The sequence below is a fragment of the Camelus ferus genome, chromosome 13 (assembly GCF_009834535.1).
Source record: "Camelus ferus isolate YT-003-E chromosome 13, BCGSAC_Cfer_1.0, whole genome shotgun sequence".
NCBI classification, from domain to species: Eukaryota; Metazoa; Chordata; class Mammalia; order Artiodactyla; family Camelidae; genus Camelus; species Camelus ferus.
The window spans coordinates 7,592,354-7,618,892 of NC_045708.1; the positions used below are offsets into that span (position 1 = coordinate 7,592,354).

Below are 26,539 nucleotides of genomic sequence, written 5' to 3' on the forward strand. Positions count from 1 at the left end.
AGATTCCCTGTTTAAGGTTTACATTATTTTTTTATGGCAAATTCTATTTTCCAAGGATGGCTGCAGCACTATCTCCTGCTCCACATGCTCTTCCAGAATCTTTCTACTCCCGTATAAAAAGGTGGCATCCACATCTCCTCCCCTCGAACTGGAGTGGGCCTCTGTGACTGGCTTCAACAACAGATCGGGCAGAAGTGATGCGATGTGACCTCCAAGGCTGGGTCATACAAACACCATGAACTTCTGCCTCATTCCCCTGGGGACACTCGCTCTTGAACCTAGCCAGTATCCTGTGATGAAGCCTGAGCAACCCACAGAGCAATCCATGTGGAGAGGAACCAAGGCCCCTGGCCAGGGCTGAATTTCCAGTCGATAGTCAACCTCCCTTGCTGAGAGGATGAATGAGCCATCTTGAAAGTGGATCCTGCAGCCCCAGGACAAATACTCCTGCTGACACCATGTGGAGCAGAGACAAGCTGTTCCTACAAGTCCTACCCAAACTGCAGATCCACAAGCAAAACAAATAATTTTAGACTGCTGTTGTTTTAGACCACTAAGTCTTGGGGTATTTGCAATTGTAGCAATAAATAATCAGAATATCATTATTATTGGAAACAGGTTATATTAAACTATTACATAGTTGTTTTCAGAGTTATAAATGACTTTGTAATTAAAAATTTGGACCTAAATCTACTAAGGAAAGGTCTACTAGCAAGGTTAAGATGGATGCTTTTCCTGTAATAAGAACTTGTTAAATTTGGCCTTTTATCTTTGCCCCCAGAGGTTAGCAAAATTAAAAATACCCTTTTACTGCTAACAAAATCTAATTCTTTTTTTAAATTTATTTTTTAATTGAAGTATAGTCCATTTACAACATTGTGTTAGTTTCTGGTGTACAGCACAGTGATTCAGTTATACATATATATATATTCCTTTTCATATTCTTTTTCAGTATAGGTTATTACAAGATACTGAATATAGTTCCCTGTGGCATACAGTATGATCTTATTGTTTATCTTTCTTACATATAGTAGTTAGTACATGCAAATGCCAAACTCCAGATTTATCCCTCCCTACCTCTTTGCCCCCACCCCCATAACCATAAGTGTGTTTTCTACATCTGTGAGTCTATCTCTGTTTTGTAAATAAGTTCATTTGTGTCCTTTTTTTTAGATTCCATATATAAGTGATATCATATGGTATTTTTCTTTCTCTTTCTGGCTTACTTCACTTATGATAATCTCTAGGTCTATCCATGTTGCTGCAAATGGCACTATTTCATCCTTTTTTATGGCTGAGTAGTATTCCATTGTATAAATACACCACAACTTCTTTATCCAGTCATCTGTTGATGGACATTTAAGTTGCTTCCGTGTCTTGGCTATTGTATATAGTGCTGCTATGAACACTGGGGTGCATGTTATCTTTTCAAGTTAAGAGTTTTTTCTGGATGTGTCCAGGAATGGGATTGTTGGATCATATGGTAAGTCTATTTTTAGTTTAAAAACTAATTCTATGTATCATTTTTTATATGCTGATCCCCTGATCTCAGTCTGAGGCTCAGAAGAAGGGAGCCCTGACACAGCGTACCTGGCCATGGGGTTGTAGGCCTGAGCTAAGGCCCAGCACGAGCGCAGGGAGGGTGACGAGGAGTCCTTCAGCAGCTCCAGGCTCAGCCGCCTCAGCCACTCCAACCAGTCGTCCTTGGAGACCCTTCTGGCAGCTCCCCAGGCCTGTAATGCCACAGGTGACAATGGAAAACCATCAGTTCTAAGGGGCAGTTGTAAAGAGCCCTCACCTAATGATTCTTCTTCTTCTTTGATTTATAACATTATATCTCTCATGATAAAATTCCCCGAGTACAAATACAAAAGTAATATTTAATTAAAGCCATAAAGCAAAAACAGCAACCTCTGGACTATTCCACAATACAGTGAAAGCTTGTTTTACACCTCATTTGTGCTGGACTCTATCTGCAAAGCAGAGAGCTCTACAGACCCAGAATGGATGGGGACTGACACACTCAGAATGCATCCCACAATGCCGAATGGCCCCCAGCAGCGTGTGAAGGGCCCTGGACACTCTGCACTGGGGCACTGGCGTATCTTACAGCAGTCCCAGAGGGAGAGTGGAAAGGCTCAGGTTCACACCATCATTAACCGTTTGACAATGAGGTGGGTAGTGAGCCCAGAGCACCAGACACTATTGTGAAATGAGACAGAAAGAGTTGAACAGATTGAATTCTTACTTTTTAGTTTATCCCCTCCAACGTTCCTTAAAACTCTGAGTTCTCCAAGCATCAGGAGTTACTAGCAGGGGCAGCTTAGGGAGGTGGATGGAAGACCCAGGCTCTGGAGATGCACAGGGCAGTGCAGTGGAACAGCCACACCCTGTGGGGCTCAGAGGCTTGAGTTCAAATCCCAGTTATGTAACCTTCTGGGTGTCTGATCTTGGGAAAGTTATTTAACTTCTCTGTGCCTCAGTTTCCTCATTTGTAAAATGTGGATAACAGTTAATCCTCAAAACACCCTATGAGATGGGAACTAAGTTAATATGTGTAACAGATTTATAACAATGCTTGGCACAAAGTTAGCACTCTATGCGTGAGTGCCTATTACTCTGAAGTCAGAGACGCCTGGTTGGAACCCCGGCTCTGCCGCAGCTGTGATAGCACTCTGGGCAAATTACTTGTAGGCTGCATCTGATTCTCAGTCCTCCTCGTCTAAGGATAATGCACCTGAAGGGCCTTGCTGGAACAGATGAGCAAAAATGGTTGCTATTATTATCAAAATGACATCTCTTTGAATTGGCCCAGCCCTAACTACTAAATCTTTAACCTTTAAAATATATTCTTGGATGATTTTTCCAGCAGAACAGGTATGTCGATCCTCCCTAAACTAGGGAACTTACATAAGTTAGAGCAGAAGTTCTCATGTGAAGTGGTCCAGGGAGTGAAAGAGACCCCATGGGCTACACCACTTCGCCATCAACGACTCAACCCATCACCTCCCTGGGATAAAATGGAGATCTGCTGTAGCTTTTAGTGAGTTACCAGTGAGTGACATTACATAAACGATTATTTTACGTCAAAAACTGAAGTAGAGATAGTACAAGATACAAGAGACAAATTAAAAGTTTATGTGAAGGATTCTCACTGACCCTACAATGAGCACTCCTGAACTAGAAAGAAGAGTGACACTAGATACCAAAGACTTGCCTTTTAGACCTTGTTCTGTTGAAAGAAATGGAAACATCAAGTCCTTTTTGATCCACAGATTTCTGGTTTCCTCCCTACACAGCAGGTCCCTGGACAGCGACACTATATTATAAGGATTTGAAAGTTGGACATAAACAAGGAAGTACTACTAATGTCTTCTACCCTCTAAGGCCATGAGGCCAAGCCTGCGTAAGGTGAAGGCATTCAGCACAGTGGATAAGAGACTCTGGAGTCACACTACCCAGGTCATATCCTGGCTCCACCATCTACAAATTGACATTGGGAAAATTACTTAACCTTTCAGTTTCTCAATGTCCACATTCATAAAATAGGGATGGTAATGACAGCACCTAACTTGTGGGGTTACTGGGAAGATTAAATGAGTCAATACATGTGAAGTTCTCACAACAGTGCCTGACACGTGGGAAGAACTCAACAAATGGTGGTGGTTGTTACTGCTGTCACTGTCATCGTTACAATGTGATAAATGGTAGCAAATAGGTCTTCAAAAAAGTTCAGCGTAACCAATAAGTATACAATCTATCAAGCAGGCTATGTCCCTCACATGGGTCTTTCCCTACTGCTCTGTAATTTAAAACATAAGCAACTCCAAATTCTCTGGGTCTCACAGCTACTGTTTAAATGCCAGCCAGTTTCCTCTTGCCACCCGCCCACTGCTGACTGCCTCATCTGGTGACACGGGTGCATGCTGATGGAATGCCAGCTTCTTCATTTAGGAGGTCCACCCAAATAGATGATCACAAGACAGTGACGCTGCTGAGACTCCTGGAAGGCATCCTAGACGTGCACATAGATGGGCTTCATGTTTTCTGTACCATGAGCATCCTCTATTAGCACAGCTGATAGAAAGGTGATCAAGGTGGCCAAAAACTATTCTGAAAGCTGTTTAGAATTGACAAATACAGCAATCCCTAATTAGCATCTTATGAATATGTGGAAGCACAATTTACTTTCCAATGAAATGGATCCGAGAGTCAGCTGTGGAGAACTTTGCTTAGGGTTTTTCAACTTGACCTGATCTCTCAGGTGAGACAGACTGGGATTCTTTTTTTCTGTTTGGCAAAAGTTATGTTTATTTTTCCAAGTCCTGGGTAGAAAGCAAAACTTCCTGGAAGCAAACTAGACCACTGGAGAATTTCCTAAAATAGAGAGAACAAAGACCTAAAGCAGGGCGGACAGCTGCCTGGTTGGAAGGACATTCTGAACCTAGGCAGGCCGAAAACATCTGGGAGGAAGCATGCATCTGGCCTTCTTGTCCAGCCCCTCCCTCAAGTGTGAGGTGTCAGCACGGTGGCCTCAACAACTGCCTGGGAACGCCCGGTCATTGATGGCCTTTTTCCACCAAAAGCCTTGGACTAGCAGTTACAGAACACAGAGCGAGAGCAGTGTCACTCCTGACCCAGGGCTATTTTACTTCCATCTTAAATCATCAAACGTCCCTCAGTAGTGGTCCCTTTACAGCCGTCTGTGCGGGGAAAGACTGGCATCAGGAGTAAACGCCAGTGTTCCAAAGCCGTGTGTGAGCACACACACATGCTCAGAGGTCGGGCCAAAGGAAGAGAGCAAGTCAGCTGGGACCCAGCCCTGCCCAGTTCTTTTACCTCTATCTGCTGTTACAAGTGCAGCTGCCTTGGGTCAGCTGCTAATAAAGGAGAACAGCACTGCACTGAGGTCCAAACTCGGAGCTGCTCACTGTCACCAGAAGTACTAACGACTGACGACAAAATGGGGAAAATTAGCAACCTGCTGTATTTAAAAGTCAGTGAAGTAGATGATTATTCTGCTTGTATCTATTAGAGATGCTTTGAAACTGTCTGTTTTTAAGTGGATGGCTGGTGACACACATAGAGAGAAGCTGGTTATATCCTAGGCATTGGTCAGCTTGGAGAATTCAGTACTTATCTGCAAAGACCTAAAACCTCGCTACTCAAAGTGTGGTCCATGGACCACTGGCATCGGCATTACCTGGGATCTGGTTGGAAATGCAAACTACCAAGGCCTGAATCTGGACCGCTTGAATTAGAACAAGCATTTTAGCAACACGCTCCCAAGCATTTGGTAAGTCCAGTGAGTCTGAGAAGTTTGAGAAGCAGGGCTTTAAAAAGCCTGCATCAGTCTCAGTGCTAACTAGGAACAGTGTTCCGTTCACGTTAAAAATGAGAATGCTATTTGTAATAAAGCGTTCCACTGTCAAAGCAAAAAGGGAACACAAAAGGACACTTTGTTCTTTATTTTCCTTCTACTAAAAAAAATTGTACAATTCAGAAACCTGGAGAAAGACAAAATGACCTAAGTTCATGCTATCTAGATTTTCAGAAAAATGCTTGGGCTGGTTTTTGGTTGTCTTAAGCAGAGCAAAGAGCAGGGCTATCCTTTCCAAGCTGCCCCTGCCCCGGAAATGATGGACCTACCTTTTGGAGGTTGATGGTGCTGACATGCAATTTCTTCATGGGTCCCGTTTCTACTGGGCCACTAGCCAATGCATCCCCTTGGCCACTCCTCAGCATTCGATGCTGGTAAATCAAAGGGTCCTCTTCTTCATCAGCAAGGGTGTATCCCTGCAACCAGAGATTCACAGAACAACATGCAACTTCAGCAGATGCTCCAAGTTTAGAAAACATCCTTAAACCTTGGTGGAGGGGTCACATCTTCTGGAAGAGCCAGGATTAGGTAAGGTTCCATGTGTGGACAAAATGAATCACGTGGGTAGGGGGCTGTATTCCCCACTGTACACCAGTCCGTGCTGGCCACTCCTGGTCACTGACAAACACTGACTTAGTAGTATGAGCACGCAACTGGCAACTGTGAGACAACTGTGAGCCATGAATGTGATGGAAGAGCTGGGGCGGCAAAGAGCAACTGCCTGTTTCAGTACATGGCCTGAGAGCCAAGGATGGTTTTTACATTTCTAAATGATTGAAAAAAAAAAAAATCAAAAGATTTATATTCTGAAACATGTGAAAGTTATTAGAGAATCATGTTTTGGTGTTCATAAACAAAGCTTCACTGGAATGCAGTCAGGCTCATTTGTTCATGTGTGCACACGACTGCCTACAGGCTGCAGCAGCAGAGCTGAGTGGTTTCATCAGAGACTACCCAGCCTGCAATGCTGAAAAAACTCATTATCTTTACAGAAAAAGTTCGCCAATTCCTAGCTCAAAGCTAAAAAGCTAGATGTACTCCCACAGCTAAGATTACAAGAATACCAATTAAGAAAGACAATGGGGGACTTAGGAAAAAAGCTCCATTCACCTTGACAATTCTGCAGATGAGGACATCATAGCGCTGATGGTTGATTCGGTGTCGCACCAGAACTTTATTCACCATTGGAATGAAAATTTGGTACTGGAACAAGAAAGGAAGCAGAACAGAAACCATGACTTTGGAGAGTGGAAAACAGAGAAAAGAATATCACCGCTCCCAGATTACAGCTATCACTTCTGGGTTCTGGACCAGTGATGCGGTGTTCAGAAGAAGCACTTTTTAGCCCCCTGGGCTCTGATCCTAGTCCCCATCACCTTCCATCTGGGTTCCTGCAACAGCCTTTCAATGGTCTCTCTGCTTCCGCTCTTGGCCCAGTCTATTCTTCCACACAGCACGGAGAGTAATCACTTAAAAATTAAGTGATGGGTCAGATTACAGTATTTCTATGCTCAAAATCTCTAAAGACTTCAGGTTTTGCTCAGAGTAAGAGCCAAAGTACTTACAACGGCCTACAACAGTGATGTGCACATTTTAGTGGGCATCAGAATCACCTGGAAGGCACACAAAACCAGAGGCTGCCGGGCTCCACAGCCAGAGCTGCTGGCTCGGTAGGTCTGTGGTGAGGCATGAGAATCTGCCTGGGTTCTACCGCGTTCCCAGCTCTGCAGGACTGACGCTGCTTGTCTGCGGACCACGTTCTGACCTACAGTGCCTAGTTTCCACACCCACTGCCAGCCCAGCCTTTGCAAGGTTCTCCCTATGACCTCTTCCAAGCACGTTCACCCTGCTCCCTCCCCTGAGGTCACACTGCTCTCCTGCTGCTCCCAGAACCCTTCTGCCTGCACCCAGCTTCCTGGGCTTGGGCCTTTCCTTCATTTAGGTCTCTGCTGATATGTCATCTTATCAGAAAGGTCTTCCCCATCTACCCTAAAGAAACAGCATCTCTCCCCACCCCTACCCATCACTCTTATGAGATAAACTGTGCCTATTAGCTTTGTTTTGCTGGAACGTAAGCTCTGTGAGAACAAGGACAGCAATCTGTTTACTACATTATCCCCAGAACAGCACTCAGCCCATGTAGATGGCTAAATAAATACTTGCTGAATGAAGAACAAAAAAGAGCACAAATGATTCCTAGTTCTCTGGCAGTGGTTGAGGCCTAGAGACTAACAAATGGAGCAATTCAAAAAGTCTTCTTCCCAAAGGCAGGCGGAAGAGCACATTGGTTTGGGGCTCCTGGCTCACCTTCTTCCCCAGTTGAAAAACGAGTGAAGACAATGTGTCCATGGCTGTGGAACGAAGCTCTGGGCTCTGGTCCAGTGTTCGAACAATCGGGTGAATGATCCGAGAGGCATAGTCAGTGAAATCCAGGGACTCCGTCAGGCGGTCCACTGTCTCTAATGCTGCCCTACAACAATCGCTAATATACAGTAACTGCTAACATACAGGCCCAGAGTGAGAGACCTGGCTGGGGGTTACCTTAACAATCAGCACTGAATGGGACGGAGTGGCTTCTGATGTGTTTTGCGTACATAGATCCAACATATATTTCAGTGGGTTGGGAACAGTTAAGATTTCCACAGATCTGGTACATTTCTGGACTAAACTTAAAGGGAGTTGAAAGAACAGAAAAATAGAAGGATGGCCTGGGGACTTAAGAAAAGGACATTCCCAACGAAACATTAGAAGCTTGATAATTGTTAGTGCTAAAGGTGCTCACTTTCGAGATGGCAGTGGAACTTCAGGGGCATCAAACAACTTCACGATAGGGGGCAGTAACAAATGCAAGTAGTCATCCAGGTTGGCGCCAAACAGCTGGATTGCAGCCAGCAACTGCAAAAACGAGCGAGGGCATGACAATGAACAAACACAGTCTGGCATCAAGTACCTAAGTTACATGAAGAGGAGCAGGGATACGGATAATTCAGAATTCTTCAGGGATTCTGAGAAGCCTTTATTAAGTGGCTCTGAACTACATTCTCTTGGTAGCACTTTTTCCCCTCATTTTATTTTGCTTATCTGTTACTTTGCTTTCTCTGAGCTTATTTGTTACTTTGCTTTCTCTGAGCTTATTTCAGTTGGTAAGAAATCAGTTGTTGGATAATAGAGAAAACCAGTCTGCAATAAAACATTTACCAAGAATAACCCATTAAAGGAGACAAAACATAAGGATAATCAAGGGAGAATTATAAACATTCTGTAAACTGCACACATCAGGTACTACAGCATTCTTCGGATTTGGTCTTATGGACCGAGCATCACCCCATCACTCAGAACAGGGTCTCGTTTCTTAGCTGATCATCCAGGGACTCTGATGGATGCTGGAAATCTCTCTAGAGAATGCCCTGGGCTACTCACCTTGATGGAGACGATGCGGCCTGGACTGTTGTCATGCATGAAGACTCGTAGCATGTGCGGGATCAGCTGGGGCAGGTAGAGTTTAAATTCACCGCCAAGAGCTACCACAATTTGCTCAATGAGAAGAATGATGGTGCTCTGGATGGAGGTGTTCATGACCCAGAATTCCTATAGAGAGGGAGAGACAGAGGAGCAAAGTCAGGAGCCCTTCTGCTGAAATATGAACCAAGGAACTGAGACAGCTCAAAAGAAGTAAAAATGTTGTGAGCATCTGTCCCAAGGGACTCTTTCCTTATCCTCTCCCCGGGCCTCCCTGTATCTCTGTCACAGTCATGGTGAACAACTAAACTGCATTTCCCCGAATGCACAGGCCACTTTGCCCCTCTGCTTTGCTCATGCTGCTCTTTGCCCAGATCCCAACTCTTGCTCAGATAAGCCCTGTCTGTCTTTCTAGAACTGGCTCAAGCCTCACTTCTCCTAACAAGGCTTTCCTGTCTCCTTCCATTATCCACTGTGGGTCCCTCCGTCCTCCTCTCTTCTAGCACCTGTAATACTTAATTTTCTTTGCCGCCCTCCCTCTACTTGACTGTAGGCTAGCTGAAGGTAAGAAACCCTCTGATTCATCTCTGTCTCCCCAAATCTAGTAGAGTGCCTGGTATATTCCAGCCACCCAAACACGCCTACAGAACAAATGAATGACGGTCTATGTCACTTGAGCTCTCCAGCTGTCCAGGGTGGTTCTTTACTCTGGGTACCGCCTGGGCTCTGCCAGAGAACAACTCCAGTATTTACAAGATTTCCTGCCCTTTCTGGATTTAGACTTTGCTTGACAGCATCTGACACGTGTCCCAAACCATTTTCAGACCTAGACTGTGCCACAAAAGAAGCACTTTTCTACATTCATCTAATTATATTCCACACAAGTGACTAAAATAAAAACTTGGCCAATTGGCTCCAGATCCTGTCTTGCACTGCGAAGCAAACTGGTCCAAGTCTTCCACTCCAGGAAAAGCTGTCATTTCAAATCAACTCAAAAAGACAGTCACCTACTGCCTTCTTTAAAACCTCCAGAGTAGGAGACTTAATGATAATAGAAACTCTACCAATGATGGCAACACATACATATTAATACTCTTGAGCTCTCCTATAGTTCATAATAGAAATCAATGAAGAAAAAAGATAACTCCTCATATGAAAAACTGTATGGAAGCATAAGGTATTTTTATTAAAAAATTTTTGTTTAAATCATAATGGTTTAGAGAGTAAAAACATTAAAAAATATTAAAAGCTGCTGGCAAAATTTTCTGCTTGGTGAGAGAAGTATTCTCTCTCAAAAAGATAAAGAGCTTTGACAAAGGAACACGGTCTCCATGGTTTGTCTGAGGTTCACTCACTTGGGCCGCACTCCACCTCCTGTAGAGAAAGCCCACCTGCCTCTTCACTGAATAACTATCGGGGCTCCTCACAAGGGACTGCTCTGCCTCAAAGGAGCTAGGCAGCCTCCCCAGGGATGCCGATTAAATCACTGTTCACAAAGCCCGAGCTCTTCCTGGGCTCAGGGGAGCTCATTAAAATGCCCAGGATCAACCGCCAAAGGAAAAGCCCCTGATGAACCTTCTCTATCTTAGAGGAAATGAAAGCTGTATTTGGCAGGTGTCAAACCCCTATGCTTTGGTTGTAAGTCTTTTTTGAGGAATAAGTCACAGACTACTTCAGCTTCAACCCACGAGCACACTGCTTCCTCCCTTGGCCCCTCTCCAACCTCCGGGGTCCCCGCTCCCTGCACTCCTCCGATCCCCTCCCTGCACTCCCCACTCCCATCCATCAGGCCCTTTAGCATCCTACCCAGCTCCTCCTTGTACAGAGGCCTCTGAGGCAGGAGTCGTGGAACACAGCAGCTTTTATTTATTTATATATATAGGAGTGTTTTAGTTTTGAGACTTAGTGTCAGAGAAGTTCCATTTTTGAAGCCAGCCGCTTTGATTTTAGCCCTGCTGCTTCCTTCCCCAAGCTAACTACAAAGGTCTGGTGTAGAAGAATTAAAATTGTTGGAAGATTGTCTTCTAATTCTCTGAGGACTCAGCTATCTCTGCAAAACAACCCATAAACAGCAGGAAGCAGCCTCTCCACTCCCGAACAGAAAAACTGACACTGCCATCAATGGGGAGCACTTTGCACCTGCTTAAAGCATGTTACAAAAGCTGGGATGTGACCCTTTTTTCATATGCTACTGCAGTCGGAAGGTAGCATTTACAAAGCTTTTGAAGGTAGCAGGGTAAAGCATCACCCTCTTCCTCCGAGCCTGACAGCAGAGCCTGACAGCAGTCCACCGTATTTAATAGCCCCAGGAAAACCCAATCCCCAGCCCTCTCGTAAGGCCATTACAGGCAGTAAGGAAGAATGCTTTTGTGAGAACAGTAAAACACTATTGTGATATTAAAGTGAAATTGCTTTGCTGCGTGTGAAGCAAAGATCTCGAGTCTATTTGTGGGAGGACAATTACTTCAGGATTTCTCCTGCAACTTCACACCTTGTCCTCTTGTATCTGAGAGCCTGGAGACCCCTTTCCTGATCCAGTGGGACACCTTGCTCCACTTCTCAGACTCAGGTTGTAACATCTCTACAATAACCCAAGAAACAAATGTCCACATTATCCAAACTTGCTGCTAAGTGTTCCTGGACCCAAACACTGATGAACAGGCCAAAGCACTAATTTCTACTCACTCTCATGAGGGTGACTATTTCATCCATATAAGGTCTGATGTGGCTCTTCACAAAGGACACCAACATTCCCAGCTGCTGGAACAGAAACTGAAACGGAGGAGAGGTCAGCAAGCTGGCACCACGAAGGATGTAGCACTCCCAGGCTTACCCTATGTCCATGTGAACGAATAAAGACAACCATGGAATTGGTTTCTGCACCACCGTATTGTCTAAGTTTCAAAGAACGAGATTTAAAACCACTGGTGGTAATGGTGGGGGAAGAGGGGACTAAAAACAAATGTCACTGGCTTTACTCACCAGATGAACCTATTTCTGCACAGCAGGGGCTGTGGGGCCAGACTAGCTGTTCTGAGCCATTTCTGTTACATACTAGCTTTGTGACCTTCATTTAACCTCTCTGCACTCAGTCCCTTCAGTGAGAAAACAGGAGATGATAGTTCTTGTCCCATAGGCTTGTTGTAAGAGTTAAATGAGATAATATCTGGAAAGCACTGGAACAGGGGCGCAAATACTGTTACGTGCTCAATGCACATCTTCTACCATTGAAGGGTTTCCGGAATCACTGAAGACTTAAAATCGGACATGAAAGTTTTAATTAGGTGTAAATGTACCCTTTGTTTGTTCAGCCCTAATTCACTACCACTTACTTTCTAAAATAAATACAGCTAACTATTATGGGTATCATGCTTCATTTATAGTAATTAACTCAACTAATTAGGTCTTAAATAATTGGTTAATTGTCTCTCTAAGGAATGGGGAGCCAAAACAGCAAGCAAGCTGAGGGAGGGATGGGATAAGGAGGCTCTATGCAGGTCGGTATCTTGTAATTGTTAAGAGATGCCATTCACTAAACAAAACTGGGAATAGTGAGGGAAATTCCAACTATTTTCCAAGGTAAAGATGTCTTCAGTGGGGTGGGGAGGTGGGTGGGTATAGCTCAGTGGCAGAGTGTGTGTTCAGCACACATGGGTCCTAGGTTCAATCCCCAGTACCTCCATTTAAAAAAAAAAAAGGTGTCTTCGGGGTATAGTTGTCATTTTGTTATGATCCTCAGACAGTGCTACCTGTCATTAAGCAGTAAATCATATTCTAAACCACCCCCAAATTTATATAGCTCTCTCTGCCTTTGCTGCCCTCCATTAACAAAGATAATTTCGTGCATATATTTTCAACTCTTATTCACATTTTAAAACTTGCGTAAGGTGGGGGTAAATAAAAAGTGTTTCAAACAGTGAGTAATGGACTTACAGAAGTCATTACCTGAAGAGGTGAGACTGACAAAACATACAGGACTAGGCTCAAAGAGAGTCTGGATGAACGCTCTCACGACAATGAGTTGTAGGGTGGCCAGAACCTGGTCCCACATGGCACACAGGTTCGACTTAGAAGCACCATCTCCTAGGCGCCTACTCACAGAATCACTGCTGACAGTTTTTGCAAAATGGTCCCTACAACTGTACGTTACAGAGACCAAGGGACCTGAGACTCTAAATATATTGGTTCTTGAGTTAAAACTTTTGTCATGCAGAACCTGAAAGAAGGTAGAAAATCTAGGCTGGAGGAAAAGCCGGACGCTGGGGATGGCAGGGCGGTCAGGGAAAACCACAAGGCAGAAAGGACAAATGCCTCGTGATCCTTGCTGTCATTTCATGAGGGGCCCACTGGAGAGTCTCTCTGGTGGCGGAGTCATAAGGAGTGGCCCGACAGCGATACACAGAGGATGCCTCCTTTGTAGGTAAGGAGCCAGAGCAGCCACCTTATTTCTTCTCCCTTAGATTCTTTTCCAAGCTTTTTTTCTCTTTTTCCTCCTGAACATTAGTATTTTTAAAGAACACATAGTTTTGTTCCTGAAAATATGGTAGCTTAGATCCTCTCCCAAATCCCCGCTTTGAAAAGCCTAAAAGTTAATACATAAAAGATAACAAATGTTGTTAGATTATCAGAACTGAAACCTTTCACATAAAGCCAGACCTTCAAAGCAAGAAAAATGGTGAAATCCGCCCCCCCCCCAAATCTGTCCACTGACAAAAGGAGACAGAAATTTGTCAGTCTTGATGTGAGGTCTAGGTAGGAAAAAAAAAAGCCTTCCAGAAGAGTTTGTGATTTCAAGCCACTCTCAAATGACTTTAGGGGGTTATTTTAACTCTCTGTGAGGCCTGAGAAAGTCTAAGCCAGGAAACTAACTTAAAATTGTCCTGGGCCACCTGGCAGCAGCAAATGCAAATCCCTCTGGAGAGATGCAACTTAAGAGCAGATTTTCCAGTATTACTATTGCTCCACAGAAAGTCCAGCTGAATATGATACAGGATCCAAAATTGTAAGACACACTGCAGGTATGACTCAGTAGAAACAATAAAGAACAGTATTAAACCCATCAACATTTTTATATATATTGGAATTATTGGATAGAAAATGTAAAATAAATCTGTTTAAAATGCTTAAAGAAATAGAAGTGAGAATAAAAAATATATATAAGGAACAAGATACCATAAAAAATACTAGGTGTGTTTGAAAGAACCTAGAATAACTTTAGAAAAAAAAATGTAGTTGGAAATAAAAACTCAATGATAGGTCAAAAAGACATAGCTGAAGAATTAGTGAACAGAAAACTGATGTGAAGACATATCCAGAATGCAACTCTGAGAGACAAAGATGAAAAATATGGATAATAAACTAACAGACATTAAGTACAGAGTGAGAAGCTCTACATGCTGAAGCCAATTCTGGAAGGAAAAATAGAAGGGTGAACTCCTCAGGTTCAGAAAGCCCACAAATCCCCAACAGGGTAAGAAAAAGAAATGCATATTTAGATATGCCATAGTGAAACTTCAGGACAACAAAAACAATGGGAAGATCTGAAACAACCAGAGAAAGGGGATATTAAGTAAAAAGGAATCAATTTCTCAACAGCAACAAAAGAAGTCAGAAAACAGTGGGATAACATCTACAGCTGAAGGAGAACCCAGAGTCATATTCTCAGCTAAGTAAAGATTTTAAAAGAGGGTGAAATAAAGATTTTTTTCAGATAAACAAAAACAGCATTTACTTCGAAGGATGCTGCCAGAGGAATCTGCCTTACAGAGGAGGAAAATGACCCTAGGAGGAAGCTCTGAGATGGAAGACAGGAATGCAGTGGCAAGTTTGGATAAACAGAAACAAACACTGTCTGCATAAAATAATAGTAATGTTTAATTTGGTGTTAAAAAAAAGTGATACTTGGGGGGAGGGTATAGCTCAGTGGTAGAGTGCATGCTTGGCATGTGAGAAGTCCTGGGTTCAATCCCCAGTACCTCTGTTAAAAAAAAAAAAAAAAGTGATACTAGATAAGTAACAAATGAGGGAAGGGAGATAGTTTGAGCAATCATTCTCAGTTTTGTATATTGTTCAGGGGAAGGATGGAGACACTGATTAATTTTAAACCTTGTTAAATAAGGTATGCAAGTCAAATTTTAAAGTTGAAAAGAAGACTGGATCCATTCTTCATAGTCTACACTGGGACATATTCCAAAGAGCACAAAGATCTAAATATAAAAAATGAGGCCAATAAAATACAAGAAGAAATAGAGGTGAAAATGATGTAGACACAAAGCTTTTCACTGCAAATTATTTTAAATATCAGAAGACTGGAAAAAACCCAAACATTTATCAATAGAGACTGGTGAAACAGCTATGGTGGTTCATACAGTGAAGCACCATGTAACCCTAAAGGAATGAAGAAATCCTCAATCTACTGCTATGGCATGAACTCCAGGATACACTGCTGGGTTCAGAACCATCCTTATAAAGGAAGGTGGGGGATATATACTTCCTTATGTTTTCAAAAATAAACAGTGAAAAGATAAATTTTAAAACTGATAAAACTGGCTACCTTTGGGGGAACTGCGGTAGGCAGTCCATGCCCTAATCCCTAGAACCTGTGAATAAATTTCTTTACATGCTGTCATAAAGAGGACTTTTAAAGGTGGGATTCGGGGTCAGGATCTTGAGATGGGGAGATTATCAAGGCGGGCCCAATCTAATCACAGGCGTCCTTATAAGCAGAGAACCTTTCCTGACTGGTCAGAGAGGACCTGAGGGCAGAAGGGTCAAAGAGATACAATGTTGCTGATTTTGAAGACAGAGCAAAAAGGCCAAGTAATCCAGGCAGCCTCTAGAAGATAGGAAAAGCAAGAAAAGGAGTTCCCCCCGAGCCTCCAGAAAGGAACACTGCCTTAATAGCATCCTGGCTGTAGTTCAGTATGATCTGTGTCAGACATATGATCTACAGAACTGTAACATAATAAATGTGTGTTGTTTCAAGTTGCTAAATGGGTGGTGATTTGTCATTGCAGCAATAGTAAATGATAGAGGAAGGAAGAAACAAGGTGTAAGAATGAGGAGAGAAACTAGTTTTCACTGAAGATATCTTATCTCACGGTTTTGAACCATAGTTTTATAGTTGTAGAACTATGCTAATGTCTTACATAACTAAAATAAAAGTTAAATTAGAAAAACTCACAAGAAATTTCTAAATATTGAAAATAAATAGGAACGGATGATTTAACTATAAACCAAGTTGGTTGCACAATCTTTGATCAAAGAAGAACCTCAAGTGACTTTGAACACATTTGAACACATTTTGGTGTATATCCCCAATAGGTCATATCCTAAAAACAATAAAAAATTACAAAAGGCCTTGAACTGAATTCAGTAATCATGTTTTTAATACTAATACTGGTTCTTTACTGTTTATATGTATACAAAATATATATACTCTGCAAGACAGAGCAAGTAATTATGGAGATGTCAGAATCAAGGAATCAAGTTTTTCAGTGTAACAGGAAAGAGATACAACTATAAAATCAAAGAAGTAAAAACTCTTTAATCTTAAATTTGAATTAAAAATATCAGTATTAATGACTTATTTTTATTTTCTAAAAAATATGTATTTCTAGCTCTGTTCACTGAAAAGGCATGGAAACAATGATACACCATTAACAATAAACACCCCAGCACACAAACTGCAGTCTGTAAGTTCCACCTCTCACTTGAAGAAACCATAGCTTCTTGGAAGTGGCTATGCCTACACTTGAGTGAAATGTACTTGATAAGTTTGAAATATTTTTTTTGGCCAGAAAAAAGTGATCAAAGACTAAGACTACCAGGCAATGGAAAAAGAATACAAAAGCCACTGAGATAATTAAATTGTTAAAAACAGTGTCTTCAATGAACAGAAACACTATATACATATATATATCTATCTCCATGAGTTGGTAATGATACTCCAAATTATGGCAGGGGTTTGAGGGGAGAAGGGGTGCCTGGGTCACCTTTGAGAGGCTGCAAGGGACTTGATTCATTATTCCGAAAAACTGATAAAGGGTAAAAATCATGCATTTCCTGCATGAACTACCCTTTAAATTAACTAAATAATTGATGACACAAAGTTATTTACAGATGATTTCTAGCTAATAAATCCAGAGCAGTAATAGAATTACAAAACCACCATTTTCTGGTTGCTAATCAAATAATGGTTCTAGGAAACAATCACCAACAAACACTGAATGACTGGGAGAAAGGCTGCTGGGGAACACAGAATCACAACACCTGAACCCTTTGGTTAACCTTCACATCACTAGAAGTGGATCATTTAGAAACTATTTGCTTACTAAATGTCAAAATAGGAAGTATGTGGTACCACTTCTGGAGTGTTTCTTGCCTAAAAAAATAAAACCTCAATCTAATCACTCCTCTAAATCTAATCGGTTTACAAAAGGTTAAAAGACATCTTGAAAATACTATCAGTCAAACCCAGAAAGGAAAATTCTATAAACAAATGACCTGGTTTCTTCCACAAATACATGGCATGAAAAGAAAAAAAGTAGAGGAAAAAGGAAAAGAAGAGAAAGAGAATTAAACATATCAACCAACTGCCATTTTATCTGGATTCTGATTTGAATAAACCAAAATAAATTTTTAAGACACACAAGGATATTTGAAGAAGGACTGGTATTAGATTATATTAAAGAATTATCGTTAATTCTGTAGGTGTCATAACTGTGGTTATATGGGGAAAAAAGTATTCAATGGTGAAATAATGTTATCTGGAATTTGCTTTAAAATGTCCCAGAAAAAAAGTGTGTGTGTGCGCATGTGCATGTGTGTGTGTTTGGGTGGGGGAGGTAATAAGACGAAATCAAACTGATAAAATACTTACAGTTGTTGATGAGTATGAGACTTTAATATAAGTTGTCTACTTTTTATGATTTCATTACAAAATGTTTAATGAAATTAAAGGTGGCCAATGAGTAGAGGGCAAAAGATAAAATGAAAGCCCAATCAAGCCCAAAAAAGACAGAAATGAAAGAAAATAAACAGATTAAGTAGGACAAAAATAAAGCACAAAGTAAGATGGTGGAAATAAACCTCAATATATCAGCAATCACAATAAACGTAATTGAACTGAATGCACTGATTAAAAGACAAAGATTTTCAAATTAACACTAAAAGACAATCCAGCTATATTATTATATGTATTGCTATGAGATACCTATCTAAAGCAGAAAGTCACAAGATAGTCAAAAGTAAAAGGATAAGAAAAGACATACATCTCCAAAAAAAGCTGGTGAAACTGTATTAACATTAAGCAAAATAAATTTTAAGGAATTATTAAAGATAAAAAGGGTCATTATAAAATGACAAAAGATTCAGTTTACCAGGAAGATATGATGATTTAAAATGTGTATGCATCTAATAACCCCCAAAATATAGAAAGCAGAACTGACTAAACTATGAGACGTTAATAAACCCATCATTGTAAAAGGGGATTTTTATCTCACTTCTCTCAATAATTGACAGATTGTAAGCAAACAAAAATTAACAAAGATACAAAAGATTTGAAAACAATAATAAATTCAAATATAATGACATATGTAAAACTCTGTGCATATCTTTAGCAAATACACCTTACTCCCTAGCACAGAGGAAATATTTCCCAAAATAGATCAAGCATTAGACTATTAAGGCAGTTTCAGCAGATTATCAGAGTCGTAAACCCAAGGTAATTAAGTTAGAAACATGTATCCAAAAAAGAAATTCCAAATTCCATGTTTGCAAATTAAAATACCAATTCTAAATAACTCAATGATGAAAGAAGTAATCATAACAAACATTAAAAAACACATATTTCTAAACAGTAATGAAAGTACTAATTATTCAGCAATAAAAATGAACATATTGACGCATGTTACAAGCATGGATGAACCTCAAAAGTATTATATTAAGTGAAAGGAGCCAGACACATTAAACCATGTATACTTCCAATTCCACAAAATGTCCAGAAAGGGTAAACCTCTCGAGACAGAAAGTAGATTAGTGGTTGCCTAGGAAACAACTGCAGACAGGCAGGAGATTTCTTTCTGGGGTGATGAGAATTTTCTCAAGTTAGACTGTAGCGATGGTTGTACAACTCTATAAATATACTAAAAATCACTGGGTTTTACACTTACAAAGGGTAAATTTTATGGCATGTAAATTTCATCTCAAAAAAGTTTTAAAAAGCTTTGGAATGCAGCTAAACTATACTTGGGGTTAAATTTACAGCCTTAACAGATTACATTTAGACAAGAAGAAAGATTGACAATCAATGAGCCAATATTCAAATAAGAATTGTTTTAAGAAGCAGAAAAAAAGAAAAAAACTGGAAGAAAGTTCTAATAAGGAGCAGATTTATAAAACAGGAAACAAAGATACAAGAGAGAAGATCAACAGTGGTAAGGCTGCTTCTTTGAAAAAGAAAAGTACTATGACAGATCTCCAGCAAGAAATGAAAATATAAAAGAATAGTGAACAAGGTCATGCCAATAGATTATACTATTTAGATAAAAAGAATACTTTCTTAGAAAAATGTGACTAAAACTCTCGAGAAACAGAAGATCTTTGAACCTGAAGTTAAAAGAACATTACAGGCCAATTCCACTCAGGAACACAGATGTAAAAATTCTAAATTAAATTTTAGATATAAAAATCAACGTACTTAAAAAAATGCAACATAACAAGATGGTTTTAACACAAGAATTCAAGGATGTTTCAACATTAGAACATATATCACTGTAATTCAATATGTCAACATATTAAAAGAAAAACCAAATGATCCTTATAAGAGATAAAGAAAAGGCATTTGATAAATCTAATACCCATTCATGATAGAAACTCTTAAGCAAATTAAGACCATAAGGGAAATTTATAACCTTTAAAAAGCTATCTATCAAAAATCTACAGCAAACATCATACTTAGTAATGAAATCTTAACAGCAGTCCCATTACAATCAGGAACAAGATTAAAGGTTTCCACCATCACAGAGTCTAATTAATACTGTAGTGAAAGTCCTAGGAATGCAGTAAGGAAAAGTAACAACTGTTTTACAGACTAAGACAAAAAAGCCAAAATTGTTTTTTTCTTTATGAAGACTATGATTATCTAGAGTGAAAACCTGGGAAAATTGACAGGCAAATTATCAGAATTAGTAGGAATTCAATAAGGTTGATATTGTAAAAATAAATTGCACTTCTATACTGCAGGTGCACAGCTAGAACACATACTTTCTAAAACAGATACCATCTTCTCTAAAGGTACTTCAAATTGAATATACAATCATAAAGGGAAAAACAATTAATTCAAGTATCTTTTAAATGCTGACTGCACACCCTTGTGGAATATATGCTAAGGGCAGCAGGACCTGCAAAGCCTGCTTGAACTCTATTCAGTAGGGTCGCTGGTAGTTGGCAGTGGTACAGGTGTGGTCATCACAGAACCACTTTGCCTGTTCTGTGGTTTAGAGAAATTAAAAAAAGAGAGCAAGAGAGAAAAAGAGGGTGGGAAAGGGGGAAATTTTTCTTTACAGAAAGATGCCAGCTATTAAAAGTAGAAGGAATGACAGAACTGGAAGGTCTTTGCTATCAGTGTGATACCTGATTCAGGCAAGAATCATCCATGGAGGCTGAAACCATCAGGTAAAAGGTAGCTGGGGAATAGGACAGTCACACAGTCTCAAAGTATCACTCCACAGATTACTTAATGACTAAGGAAAAAAGGTAACTTTACAATGGAGAGAGCTGACAGATGCCAACCTAACCACGTGCTCAAACTTAGGACCAACAATAATGGGACAAACTGATATGAGATCCCATAAGAAGTATGCAACTTCACTTCTGTAGTATTCCCACCATAAATGTTTGACTTTAAGCATGAAGAAGCAACCAGAAATCCACTGTGGGACATTCCACCAGAGAACTGGACTGAACTCAAGATTACTGAGAATAACAGTGCTGTCCCTCCCCCAGGCCACTCATCTTTTATCCATTTTGAAGGATAAAACAGGAAATTGGGCCGAGCTAATTAAACCTGAACACTTAGGTGTTAGAAGCTCAGGGGGAGGAAAGGCATTATGCTTAACACGTTGATTGCCACATCACCCAAATCTGGGTGAGAGTTGTGTTTCCTCAGAGGCACCCAATCCACAGTGGGAGATCAAAGTGTTTAACTGCAAGCAGAGCACATCATTAGGAAGTCGAGGCAGAGATAGCTCTTTGGTGCACGTGTGGCACAGAGGAGGAAGGGGCCAGGGTTGGGGTTGTAGCCACTTACTTCCCGGATGGCCCCGTCACAAACGCGAATGACATTCAGGAACGTGGGCATGACCTGGGGCAAAAACTGCACACACTTGAGCCCCAGGGACTTGAAGATGAAGGTGATGGCCTGGACGACCATGGTGTGATGGTGAGAGAGGGACTGGTCTCGGAAGATCCGCATCAGGGCCACCATGGACACGGCCGGGTAAAACTCGTCCAGAGGCAGGTTCCCCATGTTGACCAGCATTTCACTGGTGCTGTAGTCAGCTAGGACCAAACAACGGTGAGGACCGTGAGCTATACGTGACTCTGACTTTATACAGAGCATGTTAACAACATACCAAAAGCCTCCCGACAATCATTAGCATTCATCTCTTTCTCCCCGCTACATCCTAATCACACTGGGAATACAGGGTATATTAGGAGCCAGTGAATAGGCTCTCATCATCAAGGACAGTTTTCGGCTTGTCTATCATCCAAACTACAAAAGCATAAAACAGTGCATGAGGGGCTTTCTTTAAATTGTTATGTTTACTTTAGCTTCTTACTATTCCAGTTCACAACTTCGTAGCTAAAACCATCGATAAAAATAATTACTCCCCCAAATGAAAATAAAGGGGATTAAATTAGGCAAACATCTGTTCAGCAGCTGCTTGGTCCCCTAGGGAATTCAGACATGTTAGTAACAAATGCTACGTGACCTGAACAACAAGGATCTCAAGGACTGGGGGTGGGGGAGGGGAGGGAGGTTGGGGAGAATGGGGGAGGGTGGGGGGAGGTTAAATGGTGTGATAAGGAGGCTAAGAACTAGAACATCCAAGAGACTGGATGATTGGCACCGCTGAGGACGGAGGAACACCTGAGGGACACGGCTCAGGCTCTGCTTTTGACAGCAGTGGTTCTGGCAGGACATCACAGGCACACTTCTCTAATATACAGAAGGACAAACTAGAGGCAGTATGATCCCATCCAGCATTTAGAAACAAATTATTTTATTTTGGCAAAATAACACTTTGCTGGACTAGCTGGGAGAGCCGCTGTTGAACTTCTATACTTTCAGACATAAGCCTGCCCTGATGGACAACCCGCCTGCATCCCATGCCCTGCCCAGTCTCTCTGGTTCTCATCTAAGGCACAGGGACTCCAGGGCCAGACCACTAGAGGGAAAAAAAGCCCAGGATTCTGACTGCTACTAGTTTTTCTCTGCCCTCTGAGCCTTGTGTGAGATTTCCCTATCAATTAAAATAGGGAGAATAATTCTACCCTCTTCCTCCTTGGGTGCCGTGGGAATAGAAAACATCAAAGAAGCCCTAACAAAAGATCAGATGAACAAAGGTGATGGGGTGATAATTCCCATCTCCCTCAAAAGCACAGGAAGTGAGTAGAGACACAGCCTGCTGACCCTTAACAAAGAACCCAGACAGACGGGAAGACTCTGGATACACCTCGAAGCAGCCCCTGCTGTGACTCAAGAGGAAACCACTGATGCTCCATTCAGACGTTCTGGGGTGAGCCCATGTGCGCTAACTTCACAGTCATCCAGCCCAAGGCTCTCTCTGAACACGGCTGGTGAGGGCTCCATGGGGCAGGAACTTGGCAAGCCTCTCGCGGTTCCCCTGGACTTACAGGAATCCTGACTTGACTTGGATTCTGACAGGCTGACAGCAGAAGCGTCCCGGGACTGGTCGATCATGCCGATGTTGACTTTGTGCTTATAGGGATCCAGGGCCCCCAAAAGCCCTAACACACGGATCGCCTGGGTGGGAAAGTGGAGGGGAAAAGAAAACATTCACCACAGCACCTGACTACAACAGCTTTCAGGGATATTCCTCTCGTGTTCCGTAACGCCCAATTCTTATGCCACAACCAGCCACGTGACCAAAATGGAGAGGGACAGGAAGCCTCATCAATACTGAGCATGTTAACGCCTCAAACGTCTCCCCCACCCGCCCCGTTCTCCCAGCAAAGGCTTTAAAGATCAAGTCTGCATGTTCCCCACCTCTCGCCGTGTCCCCTGGTTCTGCTCAGTCTTCAGGAAGTTCAGTAGCACCTCAAGCAACGTGGGGTACTTCCTGTAGGGCTCCACCACATAGCCAGTGCTGGCCACCAGCTGTCCCAGGGTCCACAGAGCCACCTGGACAGGCAAAAGCTCACTTAGTTTGTAGAGCCAGGGAGAGAGAAAGGAAAGCATACTTTGTACTCTTCAGTAAATGGTTGTAATGAAGTGTTAGAGGCTATTACAAGAAAAGAATTTCCAGTAAAAGCACTAACCGTAAACAGAGATTCTGAGAGCTGGGACACAAAATCAAGGCTACAAACCAATACAGCAATTACTGGATCAAAGGCAAAGAACAGTCCCACCTTCCTCAGGGGGGGCATACAGCCCTTCTACACCCTGGATGACCGACAGGAAAAGTCTGACCGAAAAGGGAATTACGCCTGTTCTTACTTTGGTCTAGTCACCTAATGACTGCCCTCCATGATCAAAGTGAAGCCAGGGCTGGGGGAAGGCGGGCGTGAGCTGAAGCTCCACCTGCCTCCACAGCCAGAGGCCAAGGCTTTCTTTTTCCCTTCAGGAGCTGGGGCTCTGACAGATGATCTGCAGTTCTTTTTGTCCAGAGGAAACGGCGCTGGCCAGCCCTGAGACTGAAAGTGACTCTGGGTCAGGGTGACAGGCAAACTTTGTCCAAAGCTTTCTTCTTTTCACTCGGTCAACAAATATTTCTGAGCACCTACTATGTGCTGGGCAGTATTGGCACTGAGGTGACTGAGAGAGACAAGGTCCCTGGCTGCTTGGGGCTTGTCCTGCTTAGTCAGGAAGCAGTGGTACCCACCTGTCTTTTGGCCAACAGAGAGGAGTCCTGGAGCATGTCCATGATGATAATAAAAAGTTCATCAACCCATTTCCTCATTTCTAGGCCACTAACCTACAAGATGAAAAAGAGGGTGGCAGATAAGATTGGAAATTCTGGCATTAAGAAGTATTCTGCCTTCCTCAGAGGTCCTATGGAAAAGCTGTCCCCTTACCTGAGCCAACTCTCCTATTGTAGCCAAGACATTATTGATCACACCTGGGTTTGGATCAGGATCTGGATCTTTCAGTTTCAAAATTAAAGCCTACGGGAAGAAGGCATGAGAAAATGAATGCTGGTTAGTCTACCAGAAACCTTTTTTCACATAAATAAAATATACCCAAGAGACCATCTTAGTCACAGATAAATTCCTTCCAGGCTTTATGAATCCAGGACTCCTTTGGAATGTGGATTCTCAAACCCCTCTCCATACTGCACACAAGCCTGACATATGAGAGCTGGGAAGTGCCATGATTTACCAACACTTCCCCCACCTTCTCCACGCTGTATCTGTGTGCTCTCTCATTCAGATTTACGTAAGTTATGAAAGACTTCACATGACTCTGACATATTTAGATTTGGAGGTTGTTTCCGATTTTAAAGCTCATTTTTTTCTTCATTTGGGTGGAACTCTTTTATGCTGCTCTCGGCTTACTTCTCCTTTCCAAGTACATTTGATGATGTGCTTGAAATATCATATCTCTCGTAAGGAGAGCCCTTTCCTGCAGTTGGTGAGATTCCTCGTCCTCTTTAACTGAGGATGCTTGATGTGGCCCTTGTCCCTGAGTCTGGGACCAAAGAAATTATCTACTTTATTTAGCTTACCAGTGAGCACTGACATACTCCCACCATCCCAAATGAGCTGACATAAGACAACCTGGAGAGAAAGCACTAGTCTCTGTCTGTCACAAATTACCTTCAGAATAGGCTCCATGTAGGGGCGGATGAGTCGGGGGGCATTGGAGACCAGGTGCCCCAGCATGCGGGCGCTCTGTTCCTTGATTCTTCCAATGCCGCTATGCTCCAGCTCTGTCAGAATCTGTAGGGAAGAAAGGCTCACTATGGCGGAGGAAATTCGAGAGCAAATGTGTTTCTAAAGGGAGAATGTGGCAGGGAACTAGGGGAAGGAACCAGAACGCCACTGTAGATTGAGTAGCTGTGAGATACTCCACAAGCAAAGGCCATCTCTGCAGCTCACAGGGCCATCTTGGATACAGCAGTGATGGGAAGAAAAACTGTTCAAAACCAGCCCTTTCTCCTTCTGTCACAGCACTCCAAGGAACCACAGTCCTCTGCAAAGCATAGCTTTTAACAGTGTAGACCATCATGGAAGACAGAAAACCAACAGGGCTCACTATAAGCAGGGTTTTGCAAAGATAAAGAATGAAGGAAGGGCTCCCTGCAAGAAAAATCTTTGTCCAGAAAGCAAATCACTATGAGTGCCTATAAATAATGACAAAGGAATCAAAGGACAGTCAGAACAGCTATGATGTTGAAAGAAATATTAACACTCAATAGTGGTTTCAGACACCTCCAGATAAATCCAAAGAGTTAGTAATCATATCAATAGAATCTCCTTGGACCTTAATGAACAGAGATAACCTGTTTGATCTAACCAACATGCTTAAAACACCAGCAAATCAGCATGTTATGCTCCTGGTGACACAGACATAAACAACTTGACATAGACTTCTGAGGAGCTGAAGGTGCCAGAAGGAAATCTCTGAATGGTTAGGAAGTGAGAAACAACGCTCATGTTAACTCAGCTACCCAGAGGAGTAGTCTCTAATTTAATGTTATATTTTGTTTTAGGTTACTGATTTAATAATTCTGATTTCCTGAATCCCCTTGGCAGCCTGTTTTCCTCTGGTCACAGCAGACAGCAGCAAGAGGGGATGGAGAACGATGCTAAGCACAGACCAATAACTGCAATAAGAGATGGCTGTCTGGGAGGAAATGGGTACCAGTGAGGAGAGCACAATTCTCTGGGACCTTGTAGGGCCAAATTAAAGAACCCCAAATTCAGTCCAGATCAAAGAGCACTGCTGCACCCTAAGAACAACACCCAGTGCCCACCCTGATGATCAAGACACTGAGAAAAGGCCAAAGCACATTTAGGTACTGTGCTGACCAAGGCATGAAAATGTACAATTCAACTTGGGGAAATCTGTATCAAAGTTTAAGAACAAGAAAAATTATGTAAAATTTTGGAGTTTCAAGGGCTAAGCTCAGTATGTGGTAAATTCATTCAATGATGCTTCACATTTTCGAATATCAGAAAAATGAGATGGCCTGATTCCTTTTCCTTCCTAAAACCTTATTTATTTATTTTTATTTAAAAAATTTTTTACTTACTTATTAATGGAGGTACTGGGGCTTGAACCCAGGACTCTGTGCATGTTAAGCATGTGTTCTACCACTGAGCTATACCCACCCTCCAAAACCCTAATTATTTAAAAAAGACTTAAAGATAGGCATTCCTAACACAGGCCAGCCATTAAAGAACAAATCATTAGGCTAAAAACACAAGTGCCAACATAAGTATAATCTTCTA

At 41.9% G+C, this 26,539-nt stretch overlaps 1 protein-coding gene across 4 annotated transcripts in view; it reads right to left on the reverse strand.

The window, feature by feature from the left end:
• The window catches only part of MTOR (mechanistic target of rapamycin kinase), a 115,696-nt gene that overhangs the window by 71,024 nt on the left and 18,133 nt on the right, over positions 1-26,539 (reverse strand). For all 4 annotated transcript variants that reach the window (XM_032495179.1, XM_014555249.2, XM_032495177.1 and 1 more), the window contains 13 exons: positions 24,902-25,024; positions 24,161-24,250; positions 23,968-24,060; positions 23,133-23,267; positions 22,760-22,889; positions 21,150-21,400; positions 11,525-11,611; positions 8,801-8,968; positions 8,163-8,275; positions 7,688-7,850; positions 6,491-6,583; positions 5,650-5,796; positions 1,591-1,733 (listed from right to left, as the gene is read on the reverse strand). In XM_032495179.1, coding sequence (XP_032351070.1) covers positions 1,591-1,733; positions 5,650-5,796; positions 6,491-6,583; positions 7,688-7,850; positions 8,163-8,275; positions 8,801-8,968; positions 11,525-11,611; positions 21,150-21,400; positions 22,760-22,889; positions 23,133-23,267; positions 23,968-24,060; positions 24,161-24,250; positions 24,902-25,024 — 1,736 coding nt within the window. The remainder of the gene's footprint in view (positions 1-1,590; positions 1,734-5,649; positions 5,797-6,490; positions 6,584-7,687; positions 7,851-8,162; positions 8,276-8,800; positions 8,969-11,524; positions 11,612-21,149; positions 21,401-22,759; positions 22,890-23,132; positions 23,268-23,967; positions 24,061-24,160; positions 24,251-24,901; positions 25,025-26,539) is intronic.